This window comes from Hydra vulgaris, chromosome 12, assembly GCF_038396675.1.
Source record: "Hydra vulgaris chromosome 12, alternate assembly HydraT2T_AEP".
Classification (NCBI taxonomy): Eukaryota; Metazoa; Cnidaria; class Hydrozoa; order Anthoathecata; family Hydridae; genus Hydra; species Hydra vulgaris.
The window spans coordinates 71,632,093-71,651,992 of NC_088931.1; the positions used below are offsets into that span (position 1 = coordinate 71,632,093).

At 28.3% G+C, this 19,900-nt stretch overlaps 2 protein-coding genes across 3 annotated transcripts; one reads left to right on the plus strand and one right to left on the minus strand.

Annotated features, from left to right (window-relative positions):
* Positions 1-256: 256 nt before the first annotated feature.
* Positions 257-5,391, minus strand: LOC136088981 (uncharacterized). The gene is made up of 2 exons (XM_065814309.1): positions 5,320-5,391; positions 257-3,831 (listed from the first exon to the last, which is right to left on the minus strand). Exon 2 carries the CDS (start codon positions 2,351-2,353, stop codon positions 326-328), a length of 2,028 nt encoding a protein of 675 aa, XP_065670381.1. The 5' UTR covers positions 2,354-3,831; positions 5,320-5,391; the 3' UTR covers positions 257-325.
* Positions 5,392-5,598: 207 nt separating this feature from the next.
* On the plus strand, positions 5,599-9,998 carry LOC100203078 (large ribosomal subunit protein eL21). 2 transcript variants are annotated; one of them, XM_065814310.1, is made up of 7 exons: positions 5,599-5,727; positions 5,926-6,011; positions 6,303-6,364; positions 7,157-7,269; positions 7,468-7,545; positions 8,876-8,948; positions 9,873-9,998. In XM_065814310.1, exons 2-7 carry the CDS (start codon positions 5,945-5,947, stop codon positions 9,960-9,962), a joined length of 483 nt encoding a protein of 160 aa, XP_065670382.1. In that variant the 5' UTR covers positions 5,599-5,727; positions 5,926-5,944; the 3' UTR covers positions 9,963-9,998. The 2 variants fall into 2 exon arrangements, with proteins under 2 accessions (XP_065670382.1, XP_065670383.1); XM_065814311.1 differs by lacking the exon at positions 5,599-5,727 and adding an exon at positions 5,807-5,830.
* Positions 9,999-19,900: the final 9,902 nt, after the last annotated feature.

Here is a 19,900-nt window from a genome sequence, read left to right on the forward strand (position 1 = left end):
ATAATTTGCTCTTAGCTATAATTATTATTATTACCAAAATTCTTAACCTTCAAACACTAAAACAGTTAGCTAATAATAAATCATGATTGCATTAAGCCGAATGAACTATCTATTTTAGCCATCAATTTTAATCTACAAAATCTTAGTCTTAAAATTATTGGTTCAAACAACTAAAATTAACAAAAATGTTAGTAAAACTAGCATAATATTTAAATGTACACATTTACTGAAAGCATTTACATATATTACAAAAAGATTAATCAAGTCAAGTTTCTTTTGTTTCTCAAAAAAACAATATACATATACTATGTTGTTATGGGTTTATTCATTTGTCTTTTTTGGTTTGTCGAACTTTAAAGGCAGCAACTTCATTTTTTCTAATGTTTCCATTTTTAATTTGTTGCTCATTGTTAAAATATATGTTGGTAATAATTGTGTTTACCAAATGCCTTCCCCATTCCTCATGTTCTATACACATAAAATCACTATCACTTGGTTGATATTTTTCTAGCGCTAGCAAGGATGCATTTTTTATATCATGGGAATACTTTAATAACATTTTCTCTACAGTGTCCAGAATTATAAACCCATTACAAACATAGTTAGCTAATTCTTTGGAAGGTTTTGTTAAACCACCATGTGAAAGAATTTCCAGATATTCTGTTGAGACTTTATTGAAACTTAATGATTTCAGACAGTTAGAACAGTTATATTTATCCCCAATCTTTTTCGTGATGTAACCAGATATATTGATTGCAACTTCGTAAGAGTCATGACAAAGCTCATTCTCTTGAATTTCATTGCTATATTTTTCCAATTTTATTAAAAGTTCATTTTTGTCAATTTTTGTATCAAGTTTAAGATTGCTCGTCCAACAATTGATATTGGCTTTAATTAAGGATTTCATGCATAATATCTTTTCAGAGCTTTGAACTTCAAGTAAACTGACTAAAAATCTTCCACCGCTCATTTGTCGATACTTACTGAAATGTCTTTCTAATGGATCAGTTTGAAACCTGCTAGTTAAAACATATTTATATCCTTCTGAAAATAAATCTTCAATCAGACTTGCAGTACCCTTCAGTGTTGTAATTAATGCATTAGTTGTTTGAGCAGATAAAGTATACTTATTACATCTTTGAAACTGCAAGTTTTTCCATTCATTAATCCATGTTGCAAAAACTCGAAAAAATTGTGACTTTTTGTCACCTGAAATAGCTGCATTACCAATCCTATTGTTTGTATTAAACATTACCTTTGAATTAGAAATAGTCCACCAAATATTAATAAGCCTTAGAAATCCAGCAGCTGCAGTTTCGTTTGGAAAATAGCTGATGATTGCAGCAGAGGTGGTTTCATCAAAAATATTTAAAGCTAAAGGAACACTTTGTTTGTTGTTTCCTGGATGTAAAGTTTGGGCAGACAATTTGAAAGCTTTTTTTAAGTTAGCAGGTAACAATTCATCTTTCTCATAAACATTATGCAATAAACTCCAAGAAATTTCTCCAGCTTCAACATGAATAATATCATCAAACTCAATAAAATCAAAAGGTGGAAATACAAACCGTTTTGAATTTAATAAATTATTTCTAATGTTTTTCAGTAAATGAACACTGTCATATAAATTGTAAACCCGGTGTCCCATAAAAGTAAAATATATTTCATTATCTTGTTCACCAAACTTTAAACGTAGAATTTTAAATGCTAAAACATTTGTTGCATGATTGTCAGTTATTATAGCTTGTACATTAAAAGATGCTTTATATAAAGTATCTAACGTTTCTTCTATATGTGAACTAATCATAGAACCAGAAATTTGAAATTCTGGACAGGCCTTAATTACAAAGGGGATAGATTCTTTCAAGCTAACCACCATGAACACAACTATACCAGAATAGAAATTACCATCATCATCAGCACCAATTAAACTTCCTCGATGATATTGGACACCTTTTTGTAAATACATCTCATCAATTAAAACAACACAGTCAGCACTAATACTACCATTTTCCAAAAGTAATAATAATCCTGATAATGGATCAATGCCACCCTTTGAAAGTGATTTTAAATAAGACAACGAAGGAAGTGGAAACTCTTCTAATAGCAAAGTATAACCCTGTTTTGATGTATATCTGTGCATTAGAGAAAATCTAATGATTTCATTTGTGTAGATTGGACGTCCTTGTGGTTTATAAAGAGATAATTTATATAAATCTGATAATACACTTTTTGATACGTTCTTTGCAACTTCATGCATATAAGAAACAAAATTAACAAGCATACTGGCACTGGTCAATTTACAAACATTGCCTTCTCTAAACCATTTAGGCAATGGAACTGGGATACCTTTCATATGTAGCTTTACATGTAAGTCTTTATCAATAGTAATACTCTCAATGTTAGGAGTAACATCCCTGTCGTCGAAATAAATTCGAAGAAATAACACACGGTTATCAACTAGTTTAAATGAAAATCCTGCTGGACAAAAACTTTCATTAAGATCTATAATGCTTTTAATTGTATCATGTTTTCTAAAATCGTATGTTTCATCGAGAAAAGGATGAGAATATATACGAACTGCAGGGGGCTTACGTAAAGCTGAGGTTGATTGAATTAAAGATGGCTTTGATAGGATGTTTTGGTTGGTAATAATTGTTGGTCTAGGATTTTCGCAATAATTCAATGTTATACGTTTACCTCTTTTCAAATATTTATCTTCAAAATGATCGATACATATAAGTTTTCTGAGTTTTCTGTGGGGCTCCAATCAGCTCGGTTGACAAACTTAATCCAACAATTTCGAAGATCTAACTGATTGCTATCAGGAAAACTAAACACAGTTTTGTATGTTACGTGGTTGCTGTTACTGGAACATTCTTCAATCTTTCGCTTATAATTACTTCTACAACCAACAACACAACACTTTTTTGGCATTGCAAAATAAAGTATTACTTGAATTAAAAAAAGTTTAATTTAAGATAGTTAAATCGGTTCATTGTTAACTTCAAACTCGTGTTTTTTCGGCCCACTAATTTTTTGCGTTCAAGGCAACAAATCCGGCCGTGTTATATAGTAGGCCATGTTTGTGCCATTCTTGAATGAACAGTGCATTGTGTGAAGGCCACATAATCCAATTGATACTAACTGACTGAGTTCACATTCACTTCTCTTAATATTCAAACTAGAGAGGATTTTTACATGGAGCATTTTATCTTATTCTAAACCACTCATACATTTACGGAAATTTATCATAATATCGACAGCAGCAGCTTTTCCCAAGAATTCAGAGTTGAAATATCTTGTCTTTACCATTTCTAATGAGGAGTCCCAATATCTAACATGCAAATCCATCTGACTCTTCTTGAAAAGTTGGTTGTAAGATTCATCAAATTGGCAAAAGAACTGATCAAGCTCTGATAATGTCTCACACAAAATTTCTTTAAAATATTGTGCAATTCCAAAGCACAAAAGATAAGTGCACTTTGTTTTCCCACAAGAAAATTGTTTAGCTATTTGACTATTATTAAACATTGCAGTAAATAATTCAGATTTGTTTGCACTTGATCAAAAAGAATGTAAGCACAACATCAACTGCCCACATTATCTCTGCTTTCTTTGCTAACTGCAACTCTGAAATAAATACAATAGAAGTTTGCTGTGGACACAGTGCTGCTTTTAAGCTAGCTGGTGGTTCTACAACAGCTTTAAATGCATATTTATCACAGACAGGCATACGTTGTTTATGTTTGGAACATTTTTGTACACATTAAATATAATTATTGTCATTTAACCAATGATCTTGAAACTTATATTTGACTGATCTTTTCTATTCTAAAAATACAAAAATATTTAGGTTAAATTAATAAAATAAAAATGTGAATAAAAATAATTTTAATTCCTAGAATTGCCACTGACAGAAATAAGAAAAAAGTAGAACTAAAAATTAGAATAAAAAAGTATCCTTTGAAAATATAAAAATTTATGCACCCAGTATTAAAAACATTTTTTGCACATTATGGCAGTGTAAAGTTGGAAAAAATAACAGAACACAATATTTTTGATAATAAACAAAGTAGTTAAAAGAAAGATATCAGGAAATAAAAATGTTATTTTCTCTCAGTATACAACAGTACTAACTTCAAGTCTGAACCATTTCATTAACTTTATTGTTGATTGGCTGATAATTGTTTATGCATTATACTCTGAAGAAATAAATTGAGAGAATTCAGGAGTATTTGAGAAAGTCATCTATGCTTTAGGAGAAATTAGGTCTTTTTAGGATGTTTTTCGAATATTAGGATATTTTAGGATTTTTTAGGAGGTGCGGCCACCCTGTGCTGGATAACAGTTTTCTAGACAAAGATAAATAAGATTAATGAAAAAACAAATAATTTTTCACCCTTAAAAAATGTTTTTTATATCTAGACTGCACTTAATCAAATTCATTAGTCAATTTATATCTAGACTGCTTAAATCAAATTCATTAGCCAATGTATGTACTGAAGCTTCAGCAAATTGCTTTTCTGGATTTTTTTAACAAGTTTAATGTCTGTGGTTCCACATTTGTGTTGTTTCGATAGGTTTCCATAATCCTATTTTCTTACATAAATATGTTAAAGCAACCATTTACTTTAGTTGCCTTCCTGGCATTAACTAGCTTTGTAGATCAAGACTGAGTATTTTTATTTTGATACTATCACTAAGAAGATTACTATCCAAGCTCTTCCTACTCAAAATTTAATTAGTTTATTTAGAGTTTTTCTTTATTTAGCTGCCTTCGCCACAGGTAAAAAAACCTCACCTACCCTAATATAGGACTGCTTTAATATAAGTATAATAAAGTGTATATATATATATATATATATATATATATATATATATATATATATATATATATATATATATATATATATATATATATATATATATATATATATATATATATATATATATTAGGTAAGAGTAGGAGGAACTTGTAAACCTTAGATGGTAAAGTCTTGTTAGTCTTATTAGTGGTAGTACCACAATAACTATATTAGGTCCTAGTCTGCAAATAAGAAGGGGCATCTTTTCGCAAAAATATATTTCAACTCTTCCATAATATCATATTTAAATGTTTAAAAAAAATATACTAATAAAGATTTATGCGACTTTGTTAATACAATTTATTCGTATGCTAGTTGACAGATACCTCATGCATCATTGATAGTAAAATCATAATAATCTAGCTAAACAATAGTTTTTCAGTAAAAAGATATAAAAAAAAAATTTTATATGAAATTTTTGGGGACTGAAAAACTAATTGTAAATAGACTATACCTCTTAAACTATGTGATTAGTCAGTGGCTAATATTTCGATGCTTATTAATAGTTCAACTAATACTATTAAATCGGTGGCATGTAGGAACAAACTAATAAAATACAGACCTGTATTTAATAAATTAGTCATTGAACTATATAGATAAGTAATTTCCAACTGATTGATATAATCTTGAATAATTAGTTTGCATTTTAAAAGACAGTAGAATATATCTAAATACGGCTTTAAATATTGTTATTGCATAAATAAAATTTTAACTTCTAGTTTTCAAAAAAACAATTATTTGAAATTTTTCTAAGCTTTTAAACGATTTGGTCTGTACTTTACTTCGCGACGGCATCATTTTCAAAAACGGCCCGTAAGTCTTTTCGCCATCTGCCATCTTTACATGTGGTGCCTGTTCTTAGGTGACTTAACTAATAAAATGAATATATTTTATAAAGATTATTTATTAAAAGCATATTTTATTTAATTTTCGTTTTTGTTGATTTCTGAAATTAGGAGTTCGAAGTAGTTTTTGTTTTCAGTTCTTGTTTATTGCATTAACTTGGTAATTGCTTTAGAAGTTGTGTTCTATTTAGTATATTTATTTTAAACACATCCAGGGCTTAGCAAGTAAAGAAGATGACTAACCCTAAAGGAAAACGCAGAGGAACTCGATATCTATTCTCAAAAAAATTTAGAAAACACGGTAAAAATCTAAAAAAGCAACTTTATTTTTATATTTAGTATTGAAAATAATGTATATATAAATATGTAAACTTGTGTATATATAAATATATATATATATATGTATGTATGTATATATATATATATGAATATAAATAAATATAAAAGTAAAAACACTCATCTAGTTTTTTCTTCAATAAATTTAGATAAGTGTTTTTACTAATTTATTATTGCTTTATTCTTTAAGAACATTGATCGCACTTGTAGAATACATAGCATAATTTTTATAAATAAATATATTAACTAATTATAGGTGTCGAACATTTATCAACATACTTAAAAACTTATAAAGTTGGAGACATAGTTGATGTAAAGGTAATGATTTAACAAGGTTTCTTTTTTTCATAAATTTAAATTTTTAGGATTAAAGTTATTAAAAAAAGACTTTTTTTTGCTAGACAATCTTGGGCATATGCACCAAAGATAAAATTATTTTTAACTTAGCAAGAATTTATTTTATTACCTTATCTATGATTAATGAGCAAAAAATTTATTTGTGCATAACTTTATCTAATTAGGATAATATAATACTCTTATTTATAAATAAAAAACAAAAATATATAAAATAAGTTAAGAACTTAAATATAACATACATGTATTATGTTTAGCTGCCTTAATAATACAGGACCATTTATTTAAAAAATTCTAAAAATCTGAAAATTTTTATTGCACATTTATATTAAAAAGTTTGATTAATAATGATGGTGTTATTGTTATATTTTTTTTAAGTGTAATACTATATTATAATAATAATTTATTGTTATGTGTACTGCTGCATTTTCTTCTGTCCCTTTTCTTATTACTTATACTTAAAAAGTTTGAGTTGATTAATTGTTATTTAAAACCTCGCTTAAAAAGGAAACCCATTAAAAATTAGAGACCTATATTTGTTGATTTTTAAAGCACTTTTTTTTATAGATATTAACTTTTTTGTTATTTGTTAAGCGTGTACAAATTTGTTTGCGCATTAGTTTTATTATTTACCAATAACTAAAATACATTGGTTTAAAAAAAGCTGTTCTAATTAGTATTATGCATTTTAATTTAAACTTATCATTCATGTTTTTTTAAGACTATATTTTAGATTAAAAGAATTATTTTAAATAGGGAAATGGTGCCATTCAAAAAGGTATGCCATACAAGTTTTACCATGGAAAGACAGGAAGAGTTTTTAATGTTACTAAAAGTGCAGTTGGAGTAGTTGTAAACAAGCAATTAGGGTATGCAATACAAATGTTTAAAAGTATTTTTTACCAAATCGAAATTATTTATCGATAACAAGTAAAATTTTTGTTTTTTAAAATAATTGTAATGTTTAAACTAATAAAGTAATTTTTTGTTGTTTTATAATTAACTTCAATTATTCAATTAATTTTTTACTGTGTTTTTGTTGTTTTAATGGTTTTGTTTTATGCTAGGAACCGAATACTTCCAAAGAAAATCAATGTTCGTATTGAACATGTCAAACATTCTAAATGCCGAGATGATTTTCTAAGGTATTGTTTTAATCTAATTTTTGAAAATTTTTTTCTATTATTGGTTGTGAGATGATTAAAATAATTAAACTACTTTGCATTGATTCACAAAGATATCAAGTGTATTTCGATTTGGATTCATTTGTTAGACTTAACCTCTTCCCAGCCATGTTTCAAAGTTATGGGTTTTATATGACTTCTCTTGAATATCATTCATGTATTAAAGTCACTATTATTTAAAAAAAAAATTTTCTATAGATTAAAGGATGAGGAATCTTATAGAATGGGGAGCCTTTTTAACATTTATACAAAATTTCTTAATTCTCAGCATTAAAAAACTTTAAATTAAAGTTAAACTTAGAAAAAATAAAATTAGTATTATTATTAAAGAAAAAAGCCTTTTTTTTTGAAAAGTTTCCTTGTTAAAAAAGCAAGTATAGCCTTTTATTGCAATTAAGTATGGAAAATAACTTGATTTGAGTTTTTAGTATATTGTTAAATTAATATTAGCATTGTTTGATTAATTGATAATTTGCAGTCATTCTAACTTTATTAATTTATTTTATTCTTGTTGATTTAATTAAATTTAGGACTCTCAAGTTTGTTTTCACAAATTTAAAATTTAACGATACTATTCTTTGAAAATAATGAGTTTTATAGTGATTTAATGGTCTTTCTTTGCAAAACAGTGTTTTATACTTTTATACATTATAAGTATTTTATACTTTTATACATTTTAAGTATTTTATACTTTTATACATTTTAAGTCGTTTGGATAGTGATTACTTTAGTTATTTTGGTGTGTCAGATTGCTCAAAATTTTCTCCCATGTTTTCTTATAAATTAACAAGCCATTGCAGTTAATTTTTGAACAAATGTTAAATTTCTTTCATATATATTAAAAGTGAAATTGTAGAAATTTACATACAACATTCAATAATGCAGCTTTTTTTTTTCTTTTTTTTTAAATCCTAAAGAAACTTTAAATTTTGTGGTTTCCTTTTAAGTAATATATATTATGTTGGTCTAATACCTCCTTATTACTAATTACATATTTGAATGTGTTAAATTATGTTTGCATTGTAAACTTTTTTAAAAGTTGCTTTAAAATAGATATGCATATGGCTAATGTTTGTCTGTTAGTATCTGACCTTTGAACTCCAGCCTTGTCATGCAGTAGTTAATGCTCAAATACTTATTTTTTGAGTATTGTTGTTATTATTTGCTTCTTTATTTGTTTTTTGTTTTTTTTTTTAGTTTACCTTCAAATTCCAGATCATATCATTTAATTTTTTACGTTTTTAAATAGTATTATTTCTGTATTTATTGGATTTTTTTTCTTTTTCTTTAGACGTGTTAAAGAGAATGAGGTTAAGAAAAGGGCTGCTAAAGCAACGGGAGCTAAAGTTGACTGCAGGAGACAAGTAAATTTAAATTTTTCTAATTAAATGATCTTATGTGGTTGGTACCTAAATTTTATTGCAATAAAAGTGTTTACTTTGAATATTTCTAGTATTGATGACCAGTTATGTTTAGTATTGAGGACCAGTTATGCCTGTGTATTCATGTCTTATAAGTTAATTGATTTACAAATTTTATTTGTATTTATATATCTAGTTGTGTTATGTTTTCCATAATTTGCATTCTGAGTATTGATTCAACTTGAAGTAGGAAGTTTAACATGACATTTATTACAAACAATGATGAAAAAACACTTCTTAAAGAATTCTATTGGACAGTGCCAGAAATGGCAGAACCTACTGTCTTGAGTAGATCTTTTTATGAAGATGTTTTGCATAATTTGCAGTCTGAGTTTTGATTCAACTTTAAGTAGGAAGTTTAACATGACATTTATTACAAACAATGATGAAAAAACACTTCTTAAAGAATTCTATTGGACAGTGCCAGAAATGGCAGAACCTACTGTCTTGAGCAGATCTTTTTATGAAGATGTTTTGCATAATTTGCAGTCTGAGTTTTGATTCAACTTTAAGTAGGAAGTTTAACATGACATTTATTACAAACAATGATGAAAAAACACTTCTTAAAGAATTCTATTGGACAGTGCCAGAAATGGCAGAACCTACTGTCTTGAGTAGATCTTTTTATGACGATGTTTTGCGTAATGCAGTCTGAGTCTTGTATGGTTTAGATCAGTGATATTTTAAATCCTGTAGTAGCAATACGTGTATATAAATCCATCTTGTAACGTGTGTACATAGAGCTAATATTAGCTCTATAGTTTTAATCTTTTTTGGTTGGTTTTTGGTTTTAATCTTTTATTTAATGTTTTTTTCTCCACTTTCAGTGTTATAATCATATTTTGATTGACTTTTTTTTCTTGTTAGCCCGTATTGCCGCGTGAAGCTCACTTCGTTTCATCAAAGAATAACACACCAGTTTTGGTCGAACCCATTCCATATGAATTTATTATTTAGAATATATGTTCATATGGCAGAATATATATCGAAAAATGTCTCTTATTTTGTTCGTTTGTTGCAAAATACGTTTAAAAAAAAAGTTATCCAACTGTTTTTTGGTTAATGGTCTCTAAAAAGAGAACTTAGCAATCAAATAAAAATATTCTTTTTGATATAAAATGGTCTTATTATATAGTAGGGGTGTTCAAAAAAATAAAATTTTTAAAACGCGAATATATAGGAAACCAAATATTAAAAAAATTACAAAAGTATCGACATTTACCTTTAAGCGGCAAAACACCTCGATAAATGCTCCAAATAGTTCCTAAATTATTTGAGTTCGAGCGCTAATCAATCTCACTATTTTGTAAAAATTTTTCTTGGGGTCATTCAAGTCTTTTTTTAGATAGTTGTGTATCTAGACTTGCAAGCCATTGGTAAATAGGTGGCTGGATAGCCACAAAAAAAAACACAAAACTAGCTGAGGCTGGCTAGCCGGCTGAAAGTGAAAAATATCCTCTCTTGTTTTTAGTTATTACTTATAGCGTAGTTTTTATTTCTAGAAGTAGTAATTTCTTCGCAGTTGGATGATTTTCTAAAACAATGATTTTAATTGAACATCATAATGGTTTTAATTGAACAACATAAACATTTAATTGAACAACCCTTTTGGTCAATTACATGTTTGTTTAATATTTGATTAATTAAAATTAGCTTTATTATTTAACATTTTATTTATATCATAACTTTTATTTATTTAGCTTACCATCTTTTAGTAGTTTATTGTCATTTTTATCAACTGCATTGTTAATAGCTGAATTTGAATTTGAACTTTCTGCAAAACTTGATAAAGTCTCTAAAAATATATCAGTTGCATCATTATTGGGAAAGATGGATTTAACTGCTCGATCTAACAAACATGATAAATTGGCTGTTTTTGACAGTTTCAGACGCTGTTCTAATTTTGAGCTACAAGCTAATTTAAGCTTTTTTATCACAGGTAAATAGTTAGAAGATACCTGGAGGAGTGATGCAACTTTTAGTGTTGTGACCAAAACTAAAAATTGTAACTAACTTAACTTAAAAAACCGTAACTAAAATTACCCGACTAACTTTTTAGTCTAACTAAATTTAGTTGACTAACTTTTCAGCGTAACCAAAATTAGTCGACTAACTTTTTAGCGTAAATAAACTAGTCGACTAACTTTTTAGTCTAACTAAGTTTAGTCGACTAACTTTTTCGTCTAACTAAATTTAGTCGACTAACTTTTTAGTCTAACTAAAATTAGTCGACTAACTTTTTAGTCTAACTAAATTTAGTCGACTAAGTTTTTAGTCTAACTAAATTTAGTCGACTAACTTTTTTGCGTAACTAAAATTAGTCGACTAACTTTTTAGCGTAAATAAATTAGTCGACTAACTTTTTAGTCTAATTGAATTTAGTCGACTAACTTTTTAGTCTAACTAAATTTAGTCGACTAAGTTTTTAATTTGCGAAAAATATATTGTTACTTTTACCCAAAAAATACTTTTTTTAAATCTTGTTATGTGTTAGTTGTGAAGTGGTTTGAGCGTCATTTTTTTAATAACAAATTGCTGTAAGTTACAATTTAGATCTCCATGGCATTTTCAAAGTTGATTTTTAGAGTTTTTCAAGTTTTTGGAGAAGACTTTTTTTTCTCAACTTTGCGAGATATACACTTGGAGTTTTGTAATAGTAAAAAAACTGTATCCAATTACTCCCCCTTATTATTAAGTATTTGTTTTAAATTTTAATGAAAAGCGGTTTAAATCTGGATTTTTTCAATTTCTAATTAAAATGAATCATAAACTATTAGAAAAAACAATGGTGCCATATTTTTGAAAGGTGTTGTATGCAGAAGCTTTTTCGGATTTCTTTTATATAATACCAGCAATCATTTTTTGGTAATCCTGCAGTTAAGTGGCCTAAAATAATTCTATTTTTTCGCTTGTTGCGCTCTCGTCAGAGGATGCTTTTTAAACATTAGAAATATTAAGTGAAATAATAATAATAAAAAAAGATGCTGCCCCATGCCAAACCCTTAGTTGATGTAGCAGCACTTCCTTGTAGCAACAGGCTATAATATAGTCGATGTAGCAGCACTCCCTTGTAGCAACAGGCTATAAGATAGTCGATGTAGCAGCACTCCCTTGTAGCAGCAGGCTATAAGATAGTCGATGTATGTACTGAAGCCAATAAATATTCCTTTTGTTTATATTAAAAAGTCACTACTTTGAGCAAGTCTTTACACGAAAGTGCAACAAGCGAAAAAATAAAATTATTTTAGGCCGCTTAACTGCAGGATTACCCATTTTTTGAGGTAATAGTACCTAATTTATTTTGTTCTACACTCATAAAACGCAGTTTTTACAGTGACGACAATATGATTGTAATTGTTAGTAACAATTACACAATATAGAAATAATAAAAAACATTAATTGCGTATAATTTGTTACGCAATTAATGTTTTTTATTATTTATATATTGTGTAATTGAATATATATCTTGTTCAACTCTCAGTTTTGTTTTTTATTTAAAATTATTATTTAAATGCTAATAACTAATTATGTATTCGGTATAAAAAATCAGCTGTTTTTGGCAGAGTTGTTCTACTAACAAACCAATTTTTATTTAATTCAATAAAAGAAAATGTGGGGCAATACTAGGTACAAAAAAAACATTTTTATTACCTAATTGTCACAAATTATAGTACGTATTTTAAATTTCTTAAAAACATTAAACTTTAATGAATGTCTTTAAGTTGATTTATTTGTCTAAGTTTATATTATGTTCATATAATTTCTCAACACAACAAAATTTAAGGAATGTTGTAACTGACACCTCAAAGTAATGGTTTCCCGCTATATATTAGATAAACCGTTATTCTCAAAAATATATTTAAATTTACTTTAAGAAATTGCATTTTTAAACTATGTCGAAAAATAATACGTTTTCTCCGATTGAATATGCTGCTCCAATATCTGATTTGATGAATCTGATGAAGAAAAGATTGGATAAAAGAAAGACTATAGATGAACAAAACCCTGCAAATCATAACGATAGCGAAACAAGTTCAAGTTTTTCATCCGGTCAAACAGAAATTGAAGTTGATACTCAGTCCATTGAAGAAGCAGCTAAAACTACATACGAATATTACTCAATCGAGGAGGAAACATCAAAATGGATATGCAATCAATGTAATAGTAACAGACCTAAAAAGTACTCTTGTAAAACATCAAAGAGTATATTAGATTACCATCTTGAACATGATCACGAAATAATAACGCCGAAAAAAAAACGAACTATGAGTGGCTTGTCAAAAGAAGTTAGCGATAAGATTGGTAGAGCTCTTTTAATTTTCATTATTGCCTGTTGTCTTCCATTTATGTTGGTAGAAAGTAATGCATTTAAAGAATTTGTTTTGTGTTTAAATCCAAAGTATAAAGTGCCTTGCCGAAAAAAGTTAAAATCTTTTTTAACTGATTTATATCGAGAAAAAGTTGAACTTTTGAAATCAAAATTGTTATCAATTAAAGTTTTATTTATTACTACTGACGGATGGACGTCTTGTCAAAACTATAGTTACATATCTGCAACTGCACATTTCATTTCTGACAAAACAAATTTTATCAGTTTTTGTTTGGGCTTTGCATACCTTAATGGCCGCCATGATACAGATAATTTAAAAGAGGCTTTGCTAAAAATTGTAGAAAAGTCTAAAGTGGATGATAAAATATTGAGTATAGTATCAGACAACGTCAGTAACGTACGTAACTGTCTAAATTCTTTAAAAGTTTGTTTAAACATTCAACCAATAAGATGCGTGGGACATGTTTTGCAATTAGTTGTTAAAAATGTCATAGATTTAGTTGAAGAAGGTGAAAAAGATAGTTCGTCTAAATTCTTTTTCATTGCAAGAACATTAACTAAGTGCAGGAAAATTGTTACATCTTTCAATCATTGAAAGGAAAAGTCAAATACGACAAGGTGTCGAAAAAAATCACATACTTCATTTGATTCAAGATGTGAAAACTCGTTGGCACTCTACGTTTCTCATGGCAGAGCGAATGTTTAAGCTTCACTTCTACGTAAAAGATATCTTTAATTCGAAACAACAATACAAAGATATGAGAAAATATTTACTCGGTGAAGATGAAATGATTAACAAACTTACAAAGATTCATATGAATTAGAGAATAATTCCTTTTTATTGTGTGTCACTTTTTTGGATCCAAATTATAAAAGTTTTCAATACTTTGAAAAGTACGAAAAAAAGAAACATTTAAAAATTGTGAAAGAATTTTTGTCAGATTTTTATCTCGCAAAAAGAGTTGGTAAAATAATTTCAATTAAAAAGGTGACAAAGGAATCAAAAAAATTTAAGTTGTCATTTGAGGATGAAGAAGATGATTCCGGAAGTGATAGTGACAAAAATGTAACCTTAGATTTAAGAATAGAAGAAATCTGTGAATATATAAGATTGTCAGTGCACGAACAAAATGTTTTAGAGTTTTGGCATCAAAATCAATGTTTTTCCAATATTGTATTGCATTTCAACGATGATTTTATGTACACCTGCTACCAGTGCACCAAGTGAGCGCCTTTTTTCTGACGCATTAAACAATTTGTATGCTAAGCGAAACAGGATGACGGCTGAATGTTTTCAAATGTTGATGTTTTTGTACGAAAATTTGGAATTTTTTAATTTGGTTTAAAATTGGTGCAATTTAATCAATGTAATACGGAAATATCTTGTTGTAATAATTATTTTTGAATTTATTTTATTGTTCTTAAATAAAAACTATTAAATTTAGAACTTGAACTGTTTTGTTTTAAAAACAATCAATCAAGGTTGCAACATGTTTAAAAAATGATTTTATAAAGTTGTTGCTCTCATGTTTGGGGCGGGGGGACCCCAGAAACTTGAGGGCTTTTATGTTTCCAGGCTACAATCATCGCAATTTTTTGCAAAGTATCATTATCCGATTTTCAATTTTTTTTTTAGAAAAACCAATTGCTTAATTAGACTATAAAACTAAGTGCAAAATATGAACGTTGCAAGTCTTCCCGATTCTATGTTATTTAAATTTAATTTTTTTACATTTGTAAATGTATTTTACATTTTCATGTATTAATTACGACCCACCCAAGTTTATATTTCATAATGAATGCATTCATTAACCTTACCTTTTCTTTATAATTCTACAAAAAATGGCGTCTCAAATGCGGTTTAATAAAGTTGATATTTCAAACTTACTTTTTAAATAAGATTGCTTCTAGCTAACTTTAGATCTTACTTTTCACGCTAAAACTCTTATTTTCTAACAAACTATCTACTCCAGCTTGAAGCAATTTAAAGCCAAAAATTGCTGCTGCCTAGTATACAGCCATAATTAATATAATTAAATGAGTTTATATACGACTAAAAATTAAATTTTTGATACCAAAAAAAATACATTATTTTGGGAAAAATATATCGTAACTTAATTTTTTTTTAACAAAAAGTGAAAATGTACTTTAAAATGATATATATTCTGCATTTTTTAAGTAATTAAAAAGTGATAAGAAATTTTCTGGTTTGATAAAGTGACCGCAGTAATTTATTAGCATGTGTATCTTATTTTACAGTTATTAAAAACGATTTAAATGCTATTAAATGTCTTGCATTTTAAAAACTTTATTAATACGTTTAACATTTGGTATGCATTTTTGAACAAATAAGTTGCCGAAGCTTAAATGTACTTAAGTTGTACAAAACATAACCTAAATACGCCAACCAATTTAAGCGCAATTCCGTGCTTATTTGCCCGTACGTTAAAAAAATGAGAAAATGTTAAAGTTTTAATTATGAATGTAATGATAGCGTTGCATATATAAGCTTTCGCATTAAATGACAAGCTTGTTGAGAAAAATGATGGAAGTTAGCGTTAATAAATTGGTTCTTCTTATCGCTGATATGAAATTAAATATTTAGAGACTAAGTATATTCGTGATGAGGTGGTAAGTTGAAAACTGCCGTAAGAAGAACTGCCGATTAAAAATTATACTTGCTGAGTATAAAAATATATAACTTGATTGCTGAGATTTGCTAATAATTATAATAACATCTTAATTTGCCGAATGATCAAACTAAATATCGGTAATAGCATGACCTATAAGAGATGGACGTGCAACCTTTTTTTGCGAACCATGCTCATTGCGCATTGTTACAAATCTCTTGTTTTAAACAATAGAAATTAAATTATAAAGTCTGTCGGATTCGTCGAAAACCTTTGGTCTCGTCTAACTAGTTACATCAACTTCCTTTTAGTTGTTCAAGATAACAGCAATAGATAGCGATTCCACGGCTTCCACGATTCAACGAAAAACATTTGACGTTTGACAAAAAACACGTAACTTTCATGAACTTTACTCTCTTATATCTTTTTTTTTTTTTGTGTGTGTGATTATTTTAGGTGCTCCCAGAAGTCCTAACGGTCTTATCACAGAGCACCGCGGGAGAGCATTTAATAAAAAGTTCACGCCTCCTTCCGTACCAATGTCGTTATTTGGGCTAGAGCTTGCGTCGGACCTAGGACCTCTGGGTTCTGAGCCAGAACTCTAATTATTGCGCCACGGCTGCTCAGTCTTTTTGTATGCTTAAGCAAACACCTTGAGGTTTTTTGCATCAATTAGTGTTACTCAACCTCTTTCCAGCCTTATATAGAAAGTACTATGGTTTATATGGCTTCATTTAAATCTTATACATATCTTAAGACCACTTTTAAGAAAATAGCTTGAGGCGGGAACGTTTTTTTAAAACAAAGCTTTTGGAGGTTAGGATTCCTTAGTACCAAAACACATCCAATTTTTATAAAACTAACCGTATATATTAAAAAAGGGATGAAGAATCTAATGGAATGTGGACACTTTTTAACTTTTATACATAAATTTTTAGTTCTTAGCGTTTCAAAACTTCAAGGTTTCTTTTTATAGAAAAAAAAAGTGTTTTTTAAAAGTGTCCAGGTGGAAATTGCAAGTTTACTCTTTCCTATTTTTATAACAAGTATTTATTTATGTTTTCTTGAAGAATAGGTTCTAAGGATTTGTACCTAGAAATTATGTATACATATATATAACTATATTCGCATATTTTATGACGTTTTTTGTTTTGATTTTGCGTGACATAATGCAAATTTTCGGGGCCATAACAATGCAAATTTTCCATACTTATACCTTTCGTCAAAAAATCATCAATTATTGCACTACAAAAAATTCAATAACTTTAGATCCGCTTAACTTCAAAGGCCGAATGACCCCTCATTTTTTAAGTCAAGTCAAGCTCTATACAATGATATAAGTTACATATGTTTATTTGACTTATAAAAAAATCTTCTGTAATGGCTACAATAGAATCAGGTTTTAAGCTTAATTTTATATAGCTAGATATTCTTAATATTTTAGGAAATAACACTGATAATAATATAGAAATTAAGATCATTTACTCAACTACTTTAGTACATGTATAACTAGAGATATAACAAATAATACAAAATATCTACTAGTTTTGTAGCTACTTAGAGAATATTGGTTTCATGTCCAGGGAACTACACCATCTACTATATTGCTGTAGACTTATTATTTATGAATATTATAGAATTTTCTATTTTTATGTTTAACAACAGAAATATATACAGTTAAGGATAAATAACTAATACATAAAATGAATGTAAATACAATAAAGAAAAAAATAATTTGTCACAGTTTTAAAGAATTTAGCAAAGCCAATTTATGGCAAACCGCAAGAATAACTAAGTATTTAATATTAACATAGCATGATTTACCAGCTATATATAAACTAATTTATATTTGACAAAAACAAATGGGCTATTATGTGCCTTTTATGACAAATGAATTAGTATATGAAATATAAAAAAACGAAAACATGAAATATATGGCTACATTTTGCAAGATGATTATAAACTTGAATAACTTTTTAAAAGGTTTTGCATTATCAAACGAGTTATAAAAAAAACCCATTAGAAAATACACCTACTAAAAAACAATGCTCAGTGGAATATATATTATGAAGCTTATAGAGTAGTCGAGGAAAAAAATGGCGACATATCGGAAATGATACTCAAAAAATACACAAAACTAAAGCTGGTGAATGAAGGACCAAGGAGTTGCTTGAAACCAGACCTTGACTAAAAATTTTATTTAAGCATTTTAACTTTTCGCTTTACTTTTTTTAGTCATTTTAAAACTATCCTTACAGATCTATTTTATTATTGATGGAAATTTGTTTACACAAAAAAAGTTCCCAAATTTACAAATGTTTATCTTGGAAAAATGATGAAAATCTGTTCGTGCGGACAACTGATTTCCTTTTCCTTGGTGTAACTTGTTTAGTAATTTGTCAACACGTGAAGTAGTTACTTATCCTGAACAGTCTTATTAAACAAATGCTATAAAAGTTTAAACTAATACCACGTGATCAGAGTTTCTGTTTAAAAACTAAGGGCAGCCAAAAGATTTTTTTGTTGACGGGTGAAAATTTAGAGTTTGTCGGAAACTCGCATGGCTCGCTGATTTCTGCGGCCTCTTTGATGTAAAACAATAGGTTGCATCTCTTATAGTTCCATGGTAATAGATAGTGAGTGTCATACCCCCAACACCACCTTCCCTTCTCGCTGGCTTCAATACTATATATCACTAATATGAAAATGAAAATTTATAGGCAATGTATAATAAAATCCATTTTTATGAATGTTACTTATCTGGGATAATTTTTCCTATGTTGCTATTTTAAGCCTTTGAAATAGGGTTGTTAACCGAAAGATTTCAAAGATTTATGGAAAAAAATCTTTCAAAAGGGTATATACAATTAGTATTTATTTTTATTTGCAACGAATATACAGAAGCATTTAAATTTGTCTTTCGCAAATAATACTTCTGAAAATTAGACTTTCGCAAGTTGCTATTTCAAATAATGCTCTTCCAAAACATCCAAAAGTTTCACTTTCGGAAGTAGCACTTGAGAAACGAGCGCTTTCAATAACTACGTTTATTCGCCTAACTGCAAGAAATGTGAAAATAAAGTATCTGTATATATCAAACTGTTTGTAATGAAACTTTATCTTCAGGATAGCAACATATAAAAAATTGATTTCGAAAGGAAAATTTTCGATAAATCCACTTGAAGAACGGTCACTTACGGAAGAAAACTTGAATTTCGTCATAAAAACAAGATTGAAATGTTCCATTTAAAAGAATTCGTTTAATGAACTAAGTAGTTAAATGCTCATTACTCACAAGTGTCAATTATCGCGCATGCAAATTTTTATGAATTAAAAAACTGATATTATTTTTTAACTGAGTCCTTTCGGTAGGTTTCAAAAATCTTCTTTTGAAATCAATCGATTAGCAAGTTTCTTTTCACTTGTGATTCTTGCGAAAATTTTATTTTTCGTATATTGCTTTGCCAGCGGCGTGGGCAGGAATTTTTTGATGTTTCAGATATGACACTTTTAGGCATCGTGCGAACTCATAACTCAAGAATATTGTTAAGTCAAATGAAAGTTTCTCAAAAAAATCGCGGTGATTGGAGCGTCAGAACAAATATACCCCAACAAGTTCGCTTTCCCAACCCCGAATTAGACGTTAAATTAAACTGCAGAATGTTAATTAAACGTTCAAAGAGTGTCTTTTTTAGATTCCGTGCCCATTGGGTGTTTATTAACAGTTGCAACAACCGCATTGGTAGTTGTCTCAGAGCTGGGAAAAAATTCTAATAATCAAATTTGATTTAATACGATACGAATTTGATTTGACTGGCCCCTATGAAACATAACTGGGACATTCAACCGCCACAATAATGTGCCATCGTGTGTGAAAATTTTATGGCATAGGTTATTCAGTTTTTAGTACTAAAGCTTGTTTTAATCGACTAATT

What these genes read in the sequence shown, in the direction of transcription:
- LOC100203078 (XM_065814310.1), top strand. Translation starts at nt 5,945, where the DNA reads ATGACTAACCCTAAAGGAAAACGCAGAGGAACTCGATATCTATTCTCA. An exon ending in GAGACATAGTTGATGTAAAG is followed by an intron (nt 6,365 to 7,156) that starts GTAATGATTTAA and finishes TATTTTAAATAG; the next exon opens with GGAAATGGTGCCATTCAAAA. An exon ending in TGCCGAGATGATTTTCTAAG is followed by an intron (nt 7,546 to 8,875) that starts GTATTGTTTTAA and finishes CTTTTTCTTTAG; the next exon opens with ACGTGTTAAAGAGAATGAGG.
- LOC136088981 (XM_065814309.1), bottom strand. Translation starts at nt 2,353, where the DNA reads ATGAAAGGTATCCCAGTTCCATTGCCTAAATGGTTTAGAGAAGGCAAT.